This window comes from Neomonachus schauinslandi, chromosome 3, assembly GCF_002201575.2.
Source record: "Neomonachus schauinslandi chromosome 3, ASM220157v2, whole genome shotgun sequence".
NCBI classification, from domain to species: domain Eukaryota; kingdom Metazoa; phylum Chordata; class Mammalia; order Carnivora; family Phocidae; genus Neomonachus; species Neomonachus schauinslandi.
The window spans coordinates 183,366,991-183,385,360 of NC_058405.1; the positions used below are offsets into that span (position 1 = coordinate 183,366,991).

The 18,370-nt window shown below is 42.9% G+C and overlaps 1 protein-coding gene across 1 annotated transcript in view; it reads right to left on the bottom strand.

Annotated features, from left to right (window-relative positions):
* The window catches only part of DNER (delta/notch like EGF repeat containing), a 299,213-nt gene that overhangs the window by 98,254 nt on the left and 182,589 nt on the right, over positions 1-18,370 (bottom strand). The window contains exon 6 of the mRNA XM_021682968.1: positions 7,259-7,412. Within this exon, the coding sequence (XP_021538643.1) occupies positions 7,259-7,412 (154 nt within the window). The remainder of the gene's footprint in view (positions 1-7,258; positions 7,413-18,370) is intronic.

Genomic DNA, 18,370 nt, shown 5'->3' on the forward strand with positions numbered 1-18,370 from the left:
TATAGAGACAGGAAGTAGATCAGTGGTGGCCTTGGGCTGGGAGGAGGAGGTAGCAGGGTCAGGGGACAACAGGTGGAGGATAGAGGGCTACTTTTTGGGGAGATGACAATGTTTTAAAATGGACTATGGTGATGGTCACACAACTCTGTAAATATTCTGAAAACCAGTGAATCATACGCTTTGATGGTATGTGGGTTGTATCTCAACAAAGTTGTTATTAATAAAAAAAAATCTCCAGAGCCATCCACATCTCCCACCTCCACTCACACCACACACTCATCCCCCCCAAACAAGTGTTACCAGCAATACCTTCAATACATCCCAGATCCAAACTTCCACCACTGCCCACACCACAGTGCTCAAGCCGTGGTTCTCTTTTGTCTGGAGACTAATTTCCCCATTTTCCCTCCCTGTGTTTCTTCTTCACCAGGGTCCAGAGTGATATTTTCAAGAGAGAAGTCAGATGGCCTGCCCCACTTCACACCCTTGAACATCTTCCTGTCATCTTTGGATAAAATCCCTGTCCTTCCTCCATGGTCTGGTCCAGCTTCCTTCCCAGCGCCAAGTCTCATCCACTGGTACTGTGCCTGTATTCCTATCTCAGGACCTTTGCATGTACCATTCCCTCTGCCTAGATGCTATTCTCCACAATAGTCACATTGCTCACAATGTGTATCATTTTGTTCAGGTCTCTACACAAGTACTTTCCCTTCAGAGAAGCCCCATCTGATCACCCTACCTGTAATCATGCTCCCATTTCTCTTGATCTCATCACCTGTTTTATTTCTTTATTGCACTTATCACTGCCTGACCATTTTCCTTGACTACACACATACACACACACACACACACACACACACACACCAAGGAACACACATGTGCACATTGTTGAATCATCTCCCTCACTAAAATGTGGCCTCCATGAACACAGGGACTTAGCTGTTTCACAGATGTATTCCCAGCACCTGGAAAATGCCTGGCACATAGTCAATATTCAACAAGCAATTTTTGAATGAATGAGTGATCTTCATACAACCCCTTATTTTAAAGATGAGGACACCCGAGAGCTGAAAAGGTGGGTCACATGACTAGTAAGCAGAAGGGGCTGGATTGAAATCCTGAGCGGCAAGTTACAGTTCAGTTTGTCCCCTGGTCCCGGGTGGTACCACCTCTGGTCCCATGAGCAGGTGAACAGCATCGTGGGCAATGTGTTCGCAGCCCATCAGAGAGGGCCACACCTCCCGCTCTGTTCATAACTAATGTAAAATTCACAAACCATGAATATGTTGCAGTAAATATGTACTCTGACCCAAAGCTGGTGTGACACAGAGTGAAGAGGCCTGAAATCCTGTGTCTCCCATGAGCTTGCAGACCTTGGTCAAATCCTTCAGCCTCCCAGGGTCACCCTTGCTTCCCGTGCCCCATGTCCAGAGACAAGCCCTGAGGTGCCTTCCACTCTGAACCTCTGAACTAAGCCACTTGCCAAAAAAAAGACATTTACCTGCTCGAACATTGACTTCCTGAGGTGAGTGAGGATGGTGTGAGCACCTACAGCCCATCCTACTCAGGACGTGTCTCCTGGAGGAGGTGACTCTAGAAGGAGGTGACCCTCTTCTAACTCACTGCTCAGAGGTGTCTGGACACCTACTTGAGCAACACTCAGTGTTTAAGGGTAGAGCGGGGACAGGAAAACACACTATGTTCTCTGTGCCTCAGAAATGAAGAGGTTTTTTTGTTTGTTTGTTTGTTTGTTTTAAGGGGCCAAAATCACCAATAAGCTAGAACAATGAAGCACTCTGAAGTTGAAAAATGCTTTGCTCAATGTTAACAATATTTTGGCAGTGACAGTTTTGAAGATCTATCACAGCTATTCTTTTCAGAAAAAGTAATAGCTCCTTTGAGGAAAAATTATATTCTCAACATTAGAAGGCTTTGATAAAATAAATCCTGATTAAAGAAGCTACATTTCAATGTAATCACGTATTCTGTGTCTATGAATATGCGAGGCACGGGGCTTGGCACCGACAGGGGACGGAGAAATAAAGAGTAATAGAATGTAATGGTGGTAAACACGGAATAAACAGTAGCTATTTGTGTGTGTGTGTGTACACACACGCGTGTGCAGTGAGCAGCTTATTGAGAGGCGGAGCTAGAAGCTAGAAGGGGGAGGGGCTTGTCCTACTGGGAATGAGAACTGAGAAGGCAGAACCCTGCTTAAGAGAACAGCAGGAAGGGCGCCTGGGTGGCTCAGTTGGTTAAGCGACTGCCTTCGGCTCAGGTCATGATCCTGGAGTCCCTGGATCGAGTCCCGCATCGGGCTCCCTGCTCGGCAGGGAGTCTGCTTTGCCCTCTGACCCTATCCCCTCTTATGTGTTCTCTCTCATTCTCTCTCTCTCAAAATAAATAAATAAAATCTTAAAAAAAAAAAAAAGAGAACAGCAGGAAGAAGTCAGAAAGTAGACGAGCAAAGAGCGAGGGCACCAGGGTAACCTTTCCTAAATCTTTTCTAGCTCGGATTAGGATCTGTTCTAGAGCATGAGGACGAATGGAGGCCATGGGGAAGGGAAGCACACAGACCCAGCTCTGCAAAAGGCAAGGAAGGAAAGCTGCTGGGAGTTGGGGAGACCCTGACAGAGGCAGGACTGGCAATCACCAGACTGTCCCTGAGTCTAAGTAGAATTATCAAAATTCATATTCTTGTAATGCAACTCTCTGGCCCTGATGCCAACTGAGAGTCGAAGTATTTTGTATTGTTATTGCTATTATTAGAAGTCCCATGGAGTATCCTACATGGATATATGTGCCATGTAGGCACATATATGTGCCACCTAGGCAGGATGTGCTATTGACATGGAAGATGTTAAGCCCTCTTAGGTGATAAAGGTGAAATTTTTTTCCCCACTAAGAAGCAAAAATAGTTACTTACGCTTCTGAAAATTTCAAATCAATAGTTAAACCATGACAGTGCAGAAATGCCTGAGAGTCAGCACAGTTAAAAGTGTATTAGGCATAATTCTGTCGGTAGCTTTTTAGAAGGAGGGACACAGTATAAAGTTTCACATACTCCATATTTACACATATGGGGTACTTTCAAAGAAGAAGAAAAATAAAATTATAGTAAATGATGAAATTAGATCCCTATCTCAAACAACATATACAAAAATAAAATTCATATTAAGTAAAGACTGGCAAAAACCACATTTTTAAATGCTGAGTGGAAAATATAGGTTAATATCTTTTAGCTCTTCAGGCAAAGAAATATTTTCTTAAATGGGTATAAAATGTAATAACTAGAGAAGTAAAGTTTGCAAAACATAATAAGAATGTCCATTCATCCAAAGACCCCTCAAAGTGACAATTTACAAACTTAGAGAAAATACTTGCAATTCATACAACAGACAGATGGTTAGTATCAAAAAGAAACAAAGGATTCTTACCAACCAACAAGAACACACACACACACACACACACAGGAGCAAGGGATAGAAAGACAGTATTTCATAGAAAAGACACACACAGCTAATAAACACATGAAGAGGAGCTCAATGTCATTAGAGAACCACAAAGTACAGAAACCACCATGAGACACCTTTTTACACCCATTTAGTTAGGAAAAATTAAAACCTCTGACACTACAAAACCTTGAAGATGATATGAATTCACAAAACCAATTATGCATCACATGTGGGAGTACTTATTAGCACAAAACCACTTTGGGAAAGAGGCTGGCGTGACCTCCTATAAGTGATCCATTACATATCCTATGTTCCAGCAATTCCACTCGGAGGTGGATACCTAAAACAGTTTCTAATACATATACAACAGAAGACATACACAGATGTGCATCAGTCCCTGTCCACGGGGGAGTAGGTGAATGGAATTTTATATAGCAGCCCAAAAGAATGAACTCAAACAATATGGATGCATCTCATGAAAAAAGGAAGCACCAGAGAACTACATGCATGACACCATAACAGCATTCACACATGCTGCTGTTTTTATAAATTGAAAATAATTAGAGCAAAACTAAATGCTTCTACAAAAACATTTAAATATTAAAACTTTATAAAAAGGAAAACAAACAACTGATCAACTCAAGGTTCAGAGTGATTGTCACCCCTAGATGACAATCACTAGTTATGGGGTTGAACTTCTGGTTTTGATGTTGGTTTCACCAGTGATTATTACATTATTAAAATAGCTAAGTAAATATATAAAAGCAGGATATGGACAAAATGAAAGAGCGTCACCAACCACGCATTATGACCATTCCAATTCTGTACACATGAGTTCCTTTAATAAAATGGAGAAATGCCCTTTGACAACAGACTTGGGTAAAATATCAAACTGAAGTCATTTTAGTCCAAACAATGACAAGCTGCACCCACTGACCTGACTGAGACTATTTATAGAAGGTTCTTTATTTGTTCTGACATTACTCATAAAGAGAAATTGAAGACATCTTTTCTTTTTTTTTTTTTTAAAGATTTTATTTATTTATTGGAGACAGAGAGAATGAAAGAGAGAGAGCACATGAGAGGGGTGAGGGTCAGAGGGAGAAGCAGACTCCCTGCCGAGCAGGGAGCCCGATGCGGGACTCGATCCAGGGACTCCAGGATCATGACCTGAGCTGAAAGCAGTCGCTTAACCAACTGAGCCACCCAGGCGCCCGAGAAATTGAAGACATCTTAAGGACCCATCACTAGAGGAATGGTTTAAAACATGAGGCTATGTTCACATGCTTTCATTAATTCATCTTATCAACACCTTGAGTAAGCGCCCATGATTTGTCAGACCCTGCGGGATACAATGATGAGCTAGACTGATTCAGACCCCGCTCCCTTGAGGTTAACGCTGATGGGGAAGACAGGCAGTAATCAGAAGACCACACGTGTAAATGCACACTGAAAACAGATGCAGGGTGTCAAGGAAAGGAGCACACAGTTATGAAAGAGGAAAAGGGAGAGAGACTAGCAGCATTTAGTGAGGCTTCCAGAGGACAGGGGGCATTTCATAGAGGCCTGAAACAAAAACCTGGGGGTAGTTACCCAGGCCAAAGGGAAGCAGGAGAAAGAGCCATCCAGGCCCAAAGAAGAGAGGTGGGCCCTGCAGCGGAAGGAGCTCACTCGGGCTGTCAGGGACATGAAAGACCAAGGTGGCCAGGCCCAGAGCAAGACGGAGAGTGGAGTGAGATGGGGCTGGAAAGACAGGCGAGCAACAGATCATGGACCAAAGAGCAATGGAGAGAAGGATTGAAGGAGGAAGGCAACTACATCAGATCTGCATAGGAAAACGATCACCTGCCACCAGGTGGAGAAGGGAGGTTATGGGGACAAAAGTGAGGGCTCAGTTTGGCACGATCACTCTAGTTCAGCATGCAGCACAGTCAGGAGTGCATGGACAAGCTGTGGGAGGTGACCTCAGCAGCGCAGACAAGGGGCAGAGGCAGCTGGCCTAGGGGTGGCGGCCGTGGGGCTGCAGAGAGGGTGCTGGATTTGACAGGTCTCTAGATGGTAAAATGAAGAACCCTTGGAGGTAGAAGGGGTGTGGACAGAGAGGGAGAGGGAGGCACCTCGGATGACTTGCAAATGTCTGGCTTATAGAAACAGATGGGGGCGCCTGGGTGGCTCAGTTGGTTAAGCGACTGCCTTCGGCTCAGGTCATGATCCTGGAGTCCCGGGATCGAGTCCCGCATCGGGCTCCCTGCTCGGTAGGGAGTCTGCTTCTCCCTCTGACCCTCCCCCCTCTCATGCTCTCTGTCTCTCACTCTCTCTCTCTCAAATAAATAAATAAAATCTTTAAAAAAAAAAGAAAAAAGAAACAGATGGAACACTGGAAGCTGAGCAGAGTGGGAAGGGGGCATGATGAGCTCCATTTTGCAAATGGCTGAGCTTAAGGTGGCCTGGGACATCCAAATGCGGATGCCAAGTAAACAGTAGGTGAGTGAGTTTGGAGGGAGTCTGACCTGGAGATACAAGTTTAGGAGACACACTGTGAAACTGTTAAAATGAATGAGGCAAATCCATACATATTGACATGAAAGGCTGTCTATGATCTACTGGTAAATATACATGGAATAAAGCAAGTTATAGAATAGCATGTATAATATAATCACTTTTTTCAAAAGGCATATAGAAAAATACTGAATCATCTGGTGTGCAAGAGAAATACACACACTTGCACGTAGAACACACACACACATACACACACACACACACACCAGTCTGGAAAGAATATACCAGATTATTAACCTGCCCCTGTGACTGATGCTTTGGGTTGGGAGAGATGAGTGAAGAACTCTCACCTTTTGTCTATAAACTTTTGCACCACTGGATCCTATTTCTTATAATGAGCACTTCATTACTCCAGCTGCCCCTTCACTCCATCCCTCTGGCCTTCCCCAACTCCTACCTCATCCTGAATCCCCACGCAGAGGCAGATGTTGGCAACAGGATGAGAGAAAAGGAAAGGTGATGCCAATTTTGCATGCTATTTGATAGTAAAAAAGGAGGAACTTGGTGTTGACTTTTAAGCTGTATCAAAATAGCTGTATCAGAATGTTCACTGGTAAATGCCATTCCTTCTCCTTGAGTGTTAACAATCGAGTTGGCTAAACAGTAAGTCAACTAAGATGACTGCAGAGCACAGAAGTTTGGGGGCACTGGCTTGCACTCTCCTACTGGTCGCCCATTGGGATCCGAGGATTCAAAAGTCTCATGTAATACCCACCAATCCCCCACACTGATCAAGGAACATTGAAGACCCCCCGCCCATTGTGGAAAACAGTGTACCAAGAACTTGGCCTAATGAACATACACAAACCAAAGGAAATTAACATAAATGGAAAGATGAGGTGGCTTTACTTAGCAACCTGCATAGATTATCCTGGATTTTTCTTGTTACTGAGCATAATCACCCAGTACAGTCCCAGTCCACACTCGGCACATAGTTGCAGAACTGTTTCTGAAATGTCCAGACCTCTATTTGACCAAGCATATCATTACCCCAGAACAAAAATGGTGGACCGCGAAGGCAGAAGCATCCTGATGTCAGAAAGCCAGCCAAGCAACAGGATATCCATCCCCGTGTGAATTTCCCTCTTCCATTCCCAGGCCTATGACTCACAGCCTGAGGGAATCAAATGAGATCTTAAAGTTGCCTTGCCTTGAAGCTGAACAATGTATCACCTAGCCACCCTTACTTAGTAAGTGTATCTTCGACAGAGAGATATTTGATAACTAATCTATGCAAATCATACCAGGAGGGCAGACGCAGGTGAAATTGCTCCCATCTTGCTTCTCATTTGCGTCCACACAACCGGCGTTGTTCTGACAGGGCTTCCGCTGGCAGGCATCAAATTCTTCACAGAAAGTACCCACGTACGAATCCTCACAGGTACAGGAAAACGTTGCCTAAAACACAAACATACCATCTGTGTTGCACGAGTCCTCTAAAATGTATGCTCAGGCTGTGAATCTCAAAGTTCCAAAGCACCGCTCCCAATACCGAATGCTTGAATCACATCATTTATATTTTGATCTGATTAAAATCATAGCTTTGAGAGAAATGGTGTGTATTTCCTTACACTTTAATTTTCAAACATTTATTTTTCTCATTCTTTCTTTATTGATATTTATCCCAGCCATCTTTCCTTTTTGCTAAAATAAAAAGTGGAAAAGACAACTATGTTTTAAACAAAAATGAAGTTTTGCTGGCCTGACATGGAAATGACCATTTTGCTAGAGCAGATATATTGTGCTCCAGCCATTAAATGAGATGTCACACCAACTAAGATCCTGCAGCATAGATAGCACTCGTCCAATGTCCTGCTCTGACCACCTTCCAGAGCATCGAGAGAATTTACTGAATCCCCCTGTAAATTAGCCTCAATGTCAATGTACAGCTATGCAGACGAACTGAGTGCAAGGGAAAATAAAAAGAGTGTAATTCTAGTAAGCATCCTGTTTGGCTTATGGTATTCCTGTAATCTTAGTGAAAGACCATAACTCAGTCCCAGAGCACTGCATTTGGTTGGAAGCTTCTTCATTCCTGAGATAGTTGTAAAATCCAAATAAAACTGAGCCTTCCTGCTCTCTTCACTCCTTAATGTCTGAGGGTGGTGACCATCTAAAAACAAACAACAACAACAACAACAAAAACACAAAAAACACTAATCTGGTCCCAAACCCTGTGTGAAGCAATGTAGGTTGTTACTGCAGATCTTCGTGAAGAGGGGGTATGGAGGAAGCAAAGGAGAATGGCATAAACAAAACTTAATACTTAAAACACTTGATTATCTTGGGTTTTCCAGATAAAACAAAATCCCCCAAAATTGTATATCAATTGCAAATAATGATAACATCCCCCCCCCACCCTTCTCCAGCCCTCATGGTTGCTTTGCTGGCTCTTCTAGAGTAAGCTTGATTTCAAAGGGAGATCTGTAGAATTTATCACTAAGGAGAAAGCTGGAATGAGGACTGAATTTTATCAAATGCCATTTTAGCTTCTTGAAAAACAATAATCTATTTCTTTTTGTCTTTGACCTAGCAATATGTGAATGTTTAGATGCCCTAGTCCTCACTCAACCTTGCATTCTTGGAAGAACACCCACAGAGGCATTATGCAAAATTGTATTATGGACGCATTCTATTTGTAGCCATACTTCTAGTGCTTTCCATCTAACTTGCCCCATCCCCACCAGACCCCTTTTCTAAGAAAAACTGTCCCTTGCATAATGAGATCATAGCTTATACTCTAACAGGATGCCCCCAAAGTGACTAAACCAGGAGTGGATGGACCCATGACCTCAGCAACCAAGCAAGAGACCCGTCAAATGTGGGGCGCCTGGGTGGCTCAGTTGGTTAAGCAACTGCCTTCGGCTCAGGTCATGATCCTGGAGTCCCGGGATCGAGTCCCGCATCGGGCTCCCTGCTTGGCAGTGAGTCTGCTTCTTCCTCTGACTCTCCCCCCTCTCATGTGCTTGCTCTCTCTCATTCTCTCTCTCTCAAATAAATAAATAAAATCTTTAAAAAAAAAAAAAAAAAGAGACCCGTCAAATGTGACATTTAGCTCGACCAAACTGCCAGGTTTTGTGTAGGTATGTTTTTGTTGAGGGAACAGGAGAAATCCTTGTAATCTGCATAATCAATTCTTAAGTTTAAGAACACATTCTTAGAAACCAGAACAAGTGGAATAAAAGCAATGGCTTTTCTCCTTAAGAGTTAAATTTTCTGCCTTCTCTTTCCATCCTTTCTCACACGTCTTTTTGGCAAATGGAAATTCGCTCTGCCTGCTAGCAATTCTTGACTCCCTATGTGCTTTTTCAGGATAACGTGAGGTGGTTTTTTTCCTTTTGTTTGTGTTTGCAGGACTTTGTAGTTCAAAGCTGGGAGAAGCCGCATCAAGGCTGTTAGAAAGGCAGCTTTTTAAATAGGAAACTCTTCCTCTAGAACTGTATTTTAAGGAAAATCTCATCCTTGCCCAATGTGCAACAGAGTACACCTTTGATATTTGCAGGGACCTGTCTGAAGCCCTTTGTGCATCTGCAGATCTGTGACTGCCTTTGAAATGTAAACACTGTGTGGGCAAAATGGGCCTCAGCATCATAATAAATTACTATGTGTCATTATTTTTGGCAGTTGTCCTCTGAAATTTACTTGGTTTGCATCCAGCAGTTCCATATTGCAGATCAATTTCTTTGGCTATTTGGGGGATGCATTTTGCATATAATTCATCTGTTATGTTCCATGGAAAATACGTTGCTTGTGGAAATAAATTATTAAAAACACCAAATCAAATCTCTTCAAGTTAGCTTTTATTAAATCTAAAGCTAAAACAGAAGCCACACATTTTGTTTTGCTTTGTTTTAAGCCAGAACATTGAAAGAAACTTTAAGAAACTGTTGAAACAATTGTTTTTGACCAAGCAACACATGGAATTGATTCTTAAACTTTGATTGATTGATAAGGAAGATTCACAAGTGTTTACATACACATGACCATAAAATCTACTTAAGTTTTTATGTATTCTGTATCATATGGTCCATAAAGTTAGATTTCTTCCTGTCTATTTTCTAAGAACAATGAGCTTTCCTACAATATTAAGAGGTTTGTTTTAATATTAAGCTTCAAGACTTGATTTGTAAGAAGCCATGAATATTTACTAGGAAACTATCTTGTTAGCATCTTTTTTTTTTTTAAGATTTTATTTATTTGACAGAGAGAGACACAGCAAGAGAGGGAACGCAAGCAGGGAGAGTGGGAGAGGGAGAGGGAGAAGCAGGCTTCCCGCCGAGCAGAGAGTCCGATGCGGGGCTCGATCCCAGGACCCTGGGATCATGACCTGAGCCGAAGGCAGATGCTTAACGACTGAGCCACACAGGTGCCCCTGTTGTTAGCATCTTTGTTGTGGAAAACTGTGATCACTGAAAGTTGTAAACGTTATACCAACCTTAAGAAGTTTAACCCACTATGGCCGCACTAATCTAGGTCCAATTAACGAGCATAAAAGCCAAAATGGACTTACTTAAAATTAGTAGCTTAGCGGGGCAGGGTGCCTGGGTGGCTCAGCTGGTTGAGTGTCTGACTCTTGGTTTTGGCTTAGGTCATGATCGCAGGGTCTAGAGATCAAGCCCCACATCAGGCTCCCCGCTCAGCACACAGTTGGCTCTGCCCCTCTTCCCCCATCCAATGCTTGCGCTCTCTCTCTCTCTCTCTTTAAAATAAATAAATAAATCTTAAAAGTAGCTACTAATTTTCCTTGCTATTTCCTTGCAAAGCTATTTCCTTGCAAAATTATTGTATATTTACATGTAAAAGTATTTTTTTTAGGAAAATGAAAAGTGACCCTCAGAGATTAATCTTAAAACCCAATGCAGAATCTCAATTTTCCCCAACAGCTTGATGTCCAATATTCCATTTGTACATTAATGGAACTTTCTCGGTGATGGGAAGCTCACTTTGAAAAGCTGCAGGTTTAAAAAGTTTCAGTCACACCTGCATTCGTATGACATCCATATGACAAATATTGCCTGAGCACCTACTATGTGCCAGGCACTGTTCTAGGACCTAGAAACACAAGAATGAACAAGACTGGCTCTTAGAAATGATAAACTAGTGCTGGCTGATGATAAATAAAATGAACAGGTAAATAATGTAGTAAATGAGGTGATAAATGCCATGGGGAACAATAAAGTCGGGAAGGGGAAGAGAGGGACCCTATAAGAATCAAGCCCATTAAACCTCCTATTGTGTTTACCGTTAGGATGCTGGAGAGAACATTCTATGCCACACATTATTTTGTGCCTCCTTTATAAAGTCCTCCCCAAGAAAAGTCACTCATTTAAGTGCCAGTAAAAGTTTTGTTAGTCATGAGAGCTGACGTCTTGTCCTCATGAACAATGCAGATCATGGGACTGCCCTTTTTTTTCCTCCTTTTTGATTTGGTTGCGACATGCTCAGAGTCTACAGGAAGTTCAGCTTTAACAGCTATCTCGAGCTCTGTGACCTCTATGTGTCCTCTTCCTAACTTGGATGTTGCATTCTAATTTATGTCTTCTCTGACTGGGACTTACGTTTTTGTACTTTTTAATATTTCAATACTTTATGAAATATGGAGTCAGATGTGTGATAAGTAAGTCCAAATTCCCCAGCATGGCACACAAGGCCCTTGACAATCTGGCCCATCTCACTTTTTCTGTTTCATTCTCTGCACCTGTCACTTCTCAGTAAAGCCTAATCGTCACGAACAAATCATCCCACAGAGACGCGTTTTCTGAGGAGCTTTATTTCTCTCTTTCAGGGTCAGAATTCATCCATTCTATCTTACTCTCTCCCTTAAACAAAGTATACAGAAAATACATTTATCTCTTGTTGGTGTCCCTGTGACATCAGTAAGAACATAAAAGCCCCCAGCTGACTAGACACTGAATCTCATTGTTTATAGAGCTTGCTGACATTGAATTATCTCATTAATCTTCACCACATCTGTCAGGTGGCTGTTATCCCATCCATTATAGGAATTGAGAACAGACTCAACAGGGAGGTCAGATACATTTTGGAAGGTGTCCCAGCCAGCAAGTATAAGGTCAAGGCTTAAATCTTTATCATCGATTCCAAACCTTTCCCACGCATAGCTGAATATTGTCCTATCGTCACTGCATTGGTCTGTGTACCAGAGACGCACGCGGGGGCGCCCTTCACCCTGACTCTAAAATAACCCCAACAACTGTGGTATTTTGGTTCTTGCTCCAGATCGTGTGGTTTGTCTACCTCCGCTCTTAAGGTCTGGCTGCCTTCCTTATCGGCATCACTGACTATCCTTTTGGTTCATTGATTCTAATTTCTTTTAGTCTTAAGAATAATACCAAATTTATTCAAATACGGTTTCAAAATAGAGTAAAAATATCCTTCCTGAGAGTTGAAAGTATCTCTTGTACATAAAGTGCCTAATCACTCATGAACAGACTTGAAAACTTTGATTGGACGGTTTTTTCACCAGGACTGGAGGTCCTTGACGTTTGGGACTTCAGTTACTCATACATAATAGATGCTCGACTGTTCATTGAATTAAGCTGACTTCATAAGGGGCTGCTTGAAGGCAGCCTTCAAGGAGAGTCCTGTGAAGGTAAGGGGTCCTCTTCCCCTACTTCCTTGTCTATCTCTGAGGATCTTGTGTTTTGCTAAGACAGCTTCATAGTGACTCACACATTCTTCATCCACACATTCTTACTAAAGGGGATACTGGAACAGAATTTGGAGGGCAATTCCCAAGCCAGAAGGTGAGTAATGGGCCCCTAAACCTCTGAAAATGGCAAGATTATCTGAGCCTCTCCTGGCTAAAGGACTCTCCGGGCCAATTTCCATTTCCACCAGGGGCCAGCCTGCTTCCAAACAACGTCTGGGCTATTCGTAGTTCAATGTATGAACATCTGCAAGATCAAAACTCTAGCTAATGAATCGGTAATTGTTGGAGACAGGTGACATAGACACGGTGGTTTGCCAAATTACTCTCACTTCGATATGTGCTTGAAATTTTCCACAATATGAAATTATGTGGCTTTTATTTTAAGCATCTGGCTAAGTCCCAAGAAAGGAAAGTGAAAACTTCGGAAAATGAGACTCACACTCCGCATGTGGGTCCAACTCCTCCCTGTGGGATCCGCTTAGCACCTTTCCTGCAGCAATGTTGTAGAGAACCTTGTGAGCGCATCACTGAGCCTCCCCCGGTGTAAAGTCCCACTCCAGAAACTTCTTTCATCTCCAAGTGCCAGGAAAAGCTCTGCTTGCCCAACAGAACTGACTGCTTGCTTTCTCAGGTGGGCAACAAGAATCATGTAACTGAGCATAGTTCCCTCTAAACAGCAGAGTCTTCTTGAAGCTCAGCCATCTCTGTGCCAGGGGAAGGTTTGGTTGCCTCTCAGCTTCCCCAGCACACCGAGGTCATGAGCAGGACACACCCAGCCCAGGCCTCTGCGAGGAGAACAATTCCTGCTTACAGAGCCTATGGGTAAATATTCAGAAGACTTCTCTAAAAGAGTTCTCTAGTTCTGCAGGGTCAAGACATAGAGTCTTGTTTCCCAGCAATAGAAAGCTCTGTCATCTTTCTGCTCTTACTTAATTAAGGGGAGCTCCAAGTGCATGTTCATGAAGATGATTACCTGAGTAGGGGCTTTCTGCAGACCTTTTTGCTGAGAGCTTACACTGTCTTAAGCAGACTTTCAAAAGAGAATGCAGTGAGTCCCCACTCTCTCATGTAACAATGCAGGATCCCTCAGATTCCAGCCTGAGCTGTCCCATCGCCCCAAAATGCACTGACCCTGAATCCGTAGAGATGGGAGCCCACAGAAGCCCCATCCTGGCAAGGACTTCAGCCAAGGACCTATTATTCCAGCTCCTAGGAACCCGGCTGGGTGGTCGTCTGGGTCTGAAATCACATAGCTGATGTTAGGAGTAGGTAGTCAGGGCCAGGGTCCCCAACAAGAAAATATGGAGTCAGGGCAGCTAAGATAAAACAGCACTAACATCTTGTTTTGCAGCTTAGACAGGACCACACTGACATTCTGCTTTGCAGCCTTTGCAGAAATGACTTCTGCAAAACGTCCTAAAATAAGACAACTTGGGGCGCCTGCATAGCTCAGTTGTTAAGCGCCTGCCTTCGGCTCAGGTCATGATCCCAGGGTCCTGGGATCCATCCCACATTGGGCTCCCTGCTCAGCAGGAGGCTTGCTTCTCCCTCTCCCACTCCCCCTGCTTGTGTTCCCTCTCTCACCATGTCTCTCTCTGTCAAATAAATAAATAAAATCTTTAAAAAATAAAAAATAAAACAAGACAATTAACCACAAAGCATTTGTCAATATCACGGGAAAGGGGCAATTAAAACCCAAGCCCCCAGATGTCAGCCAAAAACGATCATCAGCACAGAGACATTAACCTAAGAGGTAGACAGATACATGCCCAAAGCCCTGATTGGCCCGATTCAGCACACCCTGATTGCTGAAGATAGTTCTGCTCATAAAACCCCCTAAACTTAGAAACTCCAGGGGCAACCCACTCAGGGCTCCCTCTCTCTCCAGGAGCTTTATACTCTTGCTAGACTTCAGACTTTACTTTGCTGACCCCACTCTTCGTCTGGTATACTCTTCATTCTTCGAAGCAGCATGACCAAGAACCACAGGCACTAAGGGGACAAAAATCCTGTAACACTGACAGACACTAAAACCTAGATAAAAAGGAGTCATCAGAGCACACATTTTCTTTTTTTTTTTTTTAGATGAGTTCTTTTTTTTATTATGTTATGTTAATCACCATACATTACATCATTAGTTTTTGATGTAGTGTTCCACGATTCATTGTTTGCATATAACACCCAGTGCTCCATGCAGAACGTGCCCTCTTTAATACCCATCACCAGGCTAACCCATCCCCCCACCCCCTCCCCTCTAGAACCCTCAGTTTGTACATTTTCATTTGATTCAGCACAGGTGAGCTATAACGAATGGGCCAGAAGACCAATCTAGCATGGTCTTTTAGGCAGGTAGAAGTTAGCCTTTTACTAAAATCCCAGATTTGGTATTTCAAGAGACAGAAATGATTATTTGGATATAAAATTTAAGAGACTATCTGAGAATTCTTGTTATGATGTGAAAATCCCTACACATGCCTCTTCCTGGGCCCGGGCCACACAGGGACCCCTGGAGCCCACCCAGAGAGACGAAGTTTTGCCCCCTGCTGGGAACACAGTAAATTACCTCAAAGGAAAACTCACTCTGAATTACATTTTTTAAATTCTTGTCTGTCAGCCGGGTCATTCACTACACATGTAATTTAAACAACATGTTCGCATTGCTTATGGCTTATAATCTTACTCCCCATTAACCTTAAACACACTATCCCTCTTCTGTTTGGATTCATTAATTGCAAATATAACAGCTTATAAAAAAAAAGTAAGCTTAGAGAACATGCAGATCATCTAAATATGAAATTCAAAACTTGACATTCATGAATTCCTAGAATTCATTTCTTTGGCTTAAATGTTAAATTCTGAAAAATAGGAACAATAATAAATGAGCCTTGCTCTTTCCTTCCAAAAGACACTGAAGTTTACTTTATTACTCAAGGGGAAGAAAGTAAATGTCTTTCAGGAAATTTTGTAAAAGGCTTTCTCTCTCAAAGTGGATATATGGATTGGCAGAATGGAGACATTCAAAAGCAGTTTCTAGCCATATCCTGGCAACTTCTGTGTTCTCAGCACGCTGAGCACAGCCATAATTAGGCATAAGATTTCTATGTAATCAGCCTGGATCTTCAGTTCACCAGTATCTGTGTATTTATTTGATGAAAAGTGCTAATCCATTAGCAAAAGTAAAGTTTGACTTTAAAAAAAAATGAATGTCACTGAAAATTCATCTTTTATTGAATTTCCCTATAAAAAAAACCAGCCTGATCCCACCAGTAAATGACATACCATTCTAATTTCTTATTTTAAAATTCCATTTAATCTTGTAGTTATTTCCTTTGCTACATGAAAAGAAAATGGTAAAGAAAAAGCTTTAATAAAATGGACACTTTGATGTATAAATTATTAATGAGAAGGACTCACTGAAGAATAAAGATCTTTCCTACCATCTTCTTCAAATTACCTCAGATGGAAAACCCACTTTGAGTTACATTTTTTTAAAGATTTTATTTATTTATTTGAGAGAGAGAGAGCACGAGTGGGGAGAAGAGGGAGAAGCTACCTCAGCAGGGAGCCCACGGGGCTCGATCCCAGGACCCGGGATCATGACTTGAGCCGAAGGCAGATGCTTCACCGACTGAGCCACCCAGGCGTTCCTTGAGTTACATTTTTAAGTGTAAAGCAAAGATGATAAACCAGTGGTAACTTCTTCTAAAGATGGGAAACCGATGGGGACAGGGCAGGGTACCCAACCATCATTTATTGAAAAAAGGCCCCACCATATGCCAAGCACCATTCTGAAGATCCACTTAATCCTTGCAACAGTCTTGCAAGATCAGAATGATTTTTCTATTTCACCAATGAGGAAACAGTTCAGAGACTTTAAGTAACTTGCTCAAGGTCACACAGCTAGTCAGAAGCAGTGGGAGGCGGATTTAGTCTCATTGCAAAGACATCTCTTACAAATTAAGATATTCAGAAATGCAAGCAATTGAGTCACAAAGTATGAACAGTGCAGTTCAAACACCATCCTGAGAAGGGGGATGATAGAAGCATTTATGCACTGAGTGAGAATTTGAAGGGAGATGGCTTCCAAAGGCCTCTTGAAATCTTAGATCTGATGCACCTCGGTTTCAGTCCCATGGAAGCCACAAATCCCCCCTAGCCCTCCCCTCCTGCAAGTGACTGCATGCCTCCCTGGGGTGCTAACAACCGCCTCATGGGTTTCCTTCCCACTCTCACTGCGTCCATGTGCTAGGGCTGCCAAAACAGAGGACCATAGACTGGGTGGCTCAAACAACAGAAATCTACTATCTCGGGCGCCTGGGTGGCTCAGTTGGTTGGGCGACTGCCTTCGGCTCAGGTCATGATCCTGGAGTCCCTGGATCGAGTCCCGCATTGGGCTCCCTGCTCTGCAGGGAGTCTGCTTCTCCCTCCGACCCTCCCCCCTCTCATGTGCTCTCTCTCATTCTCTCTGTCTCAAATAAATAAATAAAATCTTTAAAAAAAAAAAAAAGAAATCTACTATCTCACACTTCTAAAAACGGGGAAAATCAAAACTCAGGTGTCAGCAGGGTTGGTTTCTTTGGAGGCTTCTCTCCCTGGCTCATAGATGGCTACCTCCTCCCTGTGTCTCCACAAACATCTTCCTTTGTGAATGTCTGTGTCCTACTCTCTTCTTCTTGTAAGGATGCCAATCATATTGGATGAGGGCCCCACCCATATGACCCATATGACTTTGTCTCACCTTGATTGTCTTTTTTTTTTTTAGAATTTGTCTGTTTGTTTGTTTGTTTACTTAGAGAGAGAGCGCGACAGCACGGGGGGAGGGGCAGAGAGAGAGAATCTCAAGCAGACTCTGCACTGAGCACAGAGCCCAATGCGGCGCTCGATCTCATAACCCTGATATCACGACCTGAGCCAAAATCAAGAGTCGGTTGCTTAACCAGCTGAGCTACCCAGGTGCCCCTTGATTGTCTCTTTAAAGGCCCAATCTCCCAATACAGTCATATTCTCAGGTACTAGGGTTGAGGACTTCAACATGTGAGTTTTGCAGGGATACAATTCAGCCCAGAACAGACATGCACCCTCTCTGGCTTATTCCTCCAACCATTTTCAGAGCAATCTTCCTCAAATGCTGCTTTTAGTCCTTCACAAATATTTGATGCTTACGTACCGAAGTCATTATCCTACAGGATACAAAATACTCATTGAACAATAGCCACCTGGAGAGTTTGGAAATGCACATACAGAGACATTTAAGGCATAGTTCATGTGCTCCAGGAATTGACAAGCTAGTTAGAGAAATAGATCTGTGTCACGGTCATTATCACTATCATCTTCATCATATACCTTTATTGAGCACTCAATACATGCTGTTAGAAGGGCTTTACAAAATGCAGTTATCCTCATTGTTTATTGTTATCCCAGGGTTATACTTGAGGAAACTGAGGCACAGAGAGGATGAGTCAACTGACCAAGGTCTGCTGGCTAATAAGCTGAAGAGTTGAAATCTGAGCCCAGGTAATCTGATTCTAGGATCTGCCCTCTATTAAAAGAAACTACATTACAAGTAAACCATGGTGCTCAGATAGATGGGGAGACCACACAGGAGCTGCCTGCACCTGGCCCACATTAAAAGTACAAAACCCACTCCCTTAGAGAGAACCCCCGGCTCCCTGCCCTGTTTCAAACA